Here is a 4,270-nt window from a genome sequence, read left to right as displayed (position 1 = left end):
TTCTCTCGGGCTTCCAACTACTCTCTCTCTCTCTCTCTCTCTCTCTCTCTCTCTCTCTAGTCACCCCTTTTTACCAATACACAAATAGCCAATGTTCCGTTTGGTATAGGGTGTTTAGTTTACTGGCTAATGTGGGTTGGATTCTCTATCTAATTGTCCTCTCTTCTTACATGAAGAAAGACAGTGGACTGTAATTGACCATTCCCCTAGTGATGATTCCGATGGTTTATATAGTTTATATATTCGCAGTTTAGTTCGAGTGGATAATTTGATATAAAGGGCACAATGAAATCTCGTTTGAAAAATGAAAAAGTCAACAACTTTGAAGATACAGATTTGAAAAATCAACAGAAAAGATAATGCTTGGGGGGCGTTTAGTTCATTTCCCTCGAGGAAATTAAAAAAAATGGGTGATTAAGAGAGAGATAAGAACCGAGTAAGGGTTGCTGTCAAGGGCTTGAAAATGGCGATGGTTGCTTAAAACAGAGGAAAGAGTAAGTAAACTCTCTCCCCTTGAAGAGGTCAATTCCTTAAAGGAATGGTCTCTCTCCCTCTCTCTCTCTGCACGTGCGTGTGTGTATATATAAGATTTCTCCTGACCCTCCAATTCTCCTGTGCATCCGTTCTTTGAACCGATCAGACCAAAAGCTACTTTATCTCCATCGGCATAAGAGAAGTGCCCGTCGAGGAAAAATGACTGCAGAAGGAGACCCTTTTGTCCCGGAGCTTCATTATCTGCACAACCAGCTTAAAGGTCACCCCTTCTATAATACACATTATTCCATTTTGCATGGTTCATTCTTCCATGTGAATGAATGCTTATGGTCGGTCGAAGTAATATGATTATTGTTCAAAGTTTGTTCCTTTGTGTGCATGCAGGCACTAAGGAGGTTTTGGCTGCTAGAGGCGAAATGGACGTCCAAAGAGCAGATGAAACACCGAAAGATAAGGCCTTTGAGAAGGTATTATTATATCGTTTACAGAGGTTCTCTTCTTCAAGTACATGTGAATGCCTCTCCAAAATCTCGAGGTTTGAACTCGAGACGGGACAGGCGTTAAATGACCCGTTTCACTGACTGAACTATCCGAGTTTGGGTATATTTCTCGTAGTTATCTTTAGTTTACTACTTTACTTACACTTTATTGTTTCTGTTTTCGGTTTCAGCTTAAAAAAGATGTGAGAAAGTTGGAAGAGAAACTCCGAGCCAGCGAAGACCTTCTTGAACAAAAGGTCTGTATATTCGGATGAAGTTCGTAGAAAAAAAATGCATTCAGAAGGCTTTTTATGGATGTAAGTGTTGGGTTTTTTCAAACAAAGATGGGATGTGTATGGGCAGGAAGTGGAGATGAAGAAGGTGAGAGAAGAGAAGGAAGACGCATTGGCGGCACAGTACGCAGCAGAAGCAACTCTGGGAAGAGTTTATGCAGATTCCGACCAGAAGGACGACGACTCTATCCCTCTCGAGTCCATCATTTCCCCTCTCGAAGCCCAAATCAAGATTCACAAACAAGAGGTGATGATTTCCCCTGACATGATCCGTCGTAGATGGATGGACAAAACCCATGTTGAGTTTTTGACACGATCTATGGCAGATCCTTACGCTTCAAGAGGACAATAAGGCGTTGGAACGTCTGACAAAGGCGAAAGAAGCGGCCCTTGTGGAAGCAGAGAGAATACTGAGAAGTGCGTTGGAAAGAGCACTGATCGTTGAGGATGTACAAAACCAGAACTTCGAGCTCAGACGACAGATTGAGATCTGTCAGGTAAAAACACTTCTCGTTGTTTATATAGAGAAAGAGAGATCAAAGCCATGAAATGAATCTACATACATATTCAGCTCGAGATTTGTGTTTAGGAAGAGAACAAGATTCTGGAGAAAACCAACCGCCAAAAAGTTTTGGAGATTGAGAAGCTCTCCCACACCATTCACAGCCTCGAGCAGGCCATTTTGGCCGGTGGGTCAGCTGCCAACGCTGTTCGTGACTACCGTCGTCGCATCTCTGAACTCAATGTAACTCTTTTTCCCTTTCTCTGTCATATATAATGTTCTCTATGAGTTGATTAACACTCAGAATCTCCTCCTAGGAAGAGAAGAGGACACTGGAGAGAGAGCTGGCCAGAGTTAAAGTCTCTGCAAACAGAGTAGCCCTCGCTGTTGCAAACGAGTGGAAAGATGAAAACGATAGAGTCATGCCCGTGAAGAAATGGCTAGAAGAGAGACGACTTCTCCATGTATTTTACGCTTTTCCACTCTCGAACGAAACACTACTCTGCCGATAAGTCCTGAAAATCAGATTCTTGAGAACGTTTTTGTCCACGTTCTATGCAGGGAGAGATGCAGAAACTGAAAGACAAGCTTGCCATTTCCGAAAGAACCGCAAAGGCTGAAGCACAACTGAAGGTGCGTCGGTGTTTCTTGTCGGTTTCGTCCTGTTACATCCGAGATATCCGCGTGTTACCCTTGCTTGTTTCTGAAGCCACTTGACTGAACATGCAGGAGAAGCTAAGGCTGAGGCTAAAGACAATAGAGGATAGCCTGAAGAACCCAAACACGTTTTCTGTTTCTACAAAGATTGAAAAAACTGGAAAAGTTTTAAGCTTCTTGAGCAGGTCTACTTCACAGCCAAGAGGGTCAATGGTGATCAGAAGCTATGCTCTTAATCAGTTATGTGTATCCAAAAGGAGTAACAAAGTTGCAGACAGTGATGGAAAAGAGAACTCAGAGATCAAGGCAAACGGAAGTTGTGTCCATGGAGAAGAAAGCAGAAAGAAAACAGATGAATCCGACGAAAATGGAAGTGGAAAAGGCGAGGAGGAAGCTTCTGGAGACATGGTGTCAGGGTTTTTGTATGATAGGCTTCAGAGGGAAGTGATCAATCTAAGGAGAGCCACTGAGGCGAAAGACGGGACTATACACGCAAAGGACGAAGAAATCAAGGTTCGGACATTGTCACCGTTTCAGTTAATTGGTGTAGCAGAGAAGTGGTGATGTGTTGTTGTTTCATTACAGATTCTGATGAAGAGGGTAGATTCTCTAACAAAAGCCATAGAAGTCGAGACGAAGAAGGCGAAGAGGGAAGCTGCGGCTAGAGAAAGGGAAAACGCTTCTGCTGCGTCGTCCGTACAGCAAGTACATGGCAGAAAGACACGTGACCTAAGCTTGCCGAAAAGGTTAAGACAAAAAGACATTAACTTCTGATGAAACTGCAAGTGAAGAATGTTACACAAGTCAAGATTTCATTAACGGTCTGTTCTATAATTTGCAGTCGCGTTCAAAGTTCACGGTGAAGATTCAGTCAGCTTGAAGAAGGATAAGATATATTACTGAAGCATTTGGCACACAAAGTTTAATGGAGCATTTGTTAAATTGGTACTCTTTTATATATATATATATATATATGTGTGTGTAATGAATAATACCAATAATAATAGAGGTGAAATACAAGTTGGTTTGTTTTTCTTCTGAATTGTAATTGTTTGGGAAAGAAAGGATTTGTTGTGAATAATGGGGTAAGTGAGGTTGAGTTTATTGTATTCCATATTTTATCCTTCACAGTTGTTTCATGTCTGGTGATTATGTATCTCTGTATAAGTGTAGCTATGTCTTATATGAAAACTATACGTAGTATTTTTTTAATAAAACCAAATTTACAAAATTTTAATTTGATTATCAATTTTTTAGTTTTTAAATCCTAAAAACTTTAACTCTCTCTATTGGTTGTGAGACGTCTTATGATATGGGCCCAACATGTTAGATCACTATTTCAGTCCTTCGTATAAAGGCCTCGTGGTGGCCCATTGTTGTGGGCCCATACGCTTTCCCTTTAATTATGTCGTCCTTTAGTAGCGAGCAATTAAAATGAATCCAGGTGTCATGCAACGAAGGAGCGTGGGCCGAAGGAAGATCGGGACCGTCCAATGTGGTGGGGAGTTGAAATGAACAGACGTTGGATCTGATTGGTCGATGCTGTCACGAGGTCGTTGAGTGGCCGTTACCTGTGTCTCCTCCACGCGCTCTCTCTATTCGTTGCTCCCCCATGCCCGGCGCGTGAAGTGGGCCGGGCCCACTAACGGTCCACAACACGTGGCACAGTCAAAGGCCTCCTCCCAACATATCATTCCAATCTGACGGTGGAGACCTATCCACTTGTCCGAATCTTATCGGGAAACAGACGGCTCAGCCTTCAGCCACGTGTCAACTCTGCATCCTCGCTTATAAAAACTCCGGCGACCGATCCCCAACTGTACACACATGACACATCTCCCCCC

General features: G+C 42.6%; 1 protein-coding gene across 1 annotated transcript; it reads left to right on the top strand.

Moving 5' to 3' along the window:
* Positions 1-472: 472 nt before the first annotated feature.
* Positions 473-3,525, top strand: LOC104812799 (microtubule-associated protein 70-5). Its single transcript, XM_010540155.1, has 12 exons — positions 473-494; positions 641-754; positions 880-962; positions 1,166-1,231; positions 1,338-1,514; positions 1,594-1,764; positions 1,857-2,012; positions 2,087-2,233; positions 2,331-2,402; positions 2,499-2,939; positions 3,012-3,172; positions 3,268-3,525. Exons 2-12 carry the CDS (start codon positions 694-696, stop codon positions 3,287-3,289), a joined length of 1,557 nt encoding a protein of 518 aa, XP_010538457.1. The 5' UTR covers positions 473-494; positions 641-693; the 3' UTR covers positions 3,290-3,525.
* The last annotated feature ends 745 nt before the right edge of the window (positions 3,526-4,270 follow it).

The sequence above is a fragment of the Tarenaya hassleriana genome, unplaced genomic scaffold, assembly GCF_000463585.1.
Source record: "Tarenaya hassleriana unplaced genomic scaffold, ASM46358v1 Cleome2, whole genome shotgun sequence".
Taxonomy (NCBI): domain Eukaryota; kingdom Viridiplantae; phylum Streptophyta; class Magnoliopsida; order Brassicales; family Cleomaceae; genus Tarenaya; species Tarenaya hassleriana.
This window is presented reverse-complemented; position numbering and strand designations above follow the sequence as displayed.

Bases quoted from the DNA above. Each gene is read 5' to 3' on its own strand.
- LOC104812799 (XM_010540155.1), top strand. From the start codon at position 694: ATGACTGCAGAAGGAGACCCTTTTGTCCCGGAGCTTCATTATCTGCAC. The intron at 2,940-3,011 runs GTTCGGACATTG...GTTTCATTACAG, and splicing joins CAAAGGACGAAGAAATCAAG to ATTCTGATGAAGAGGGTAGA. The intron at 3,173-3,267 runs GTTAAGACAAAA...TATAATTTGCAG, and splicing joins GACCTAAGCTTGCCGAAAAG to TCGCGTTCAAAGTTCACGGT.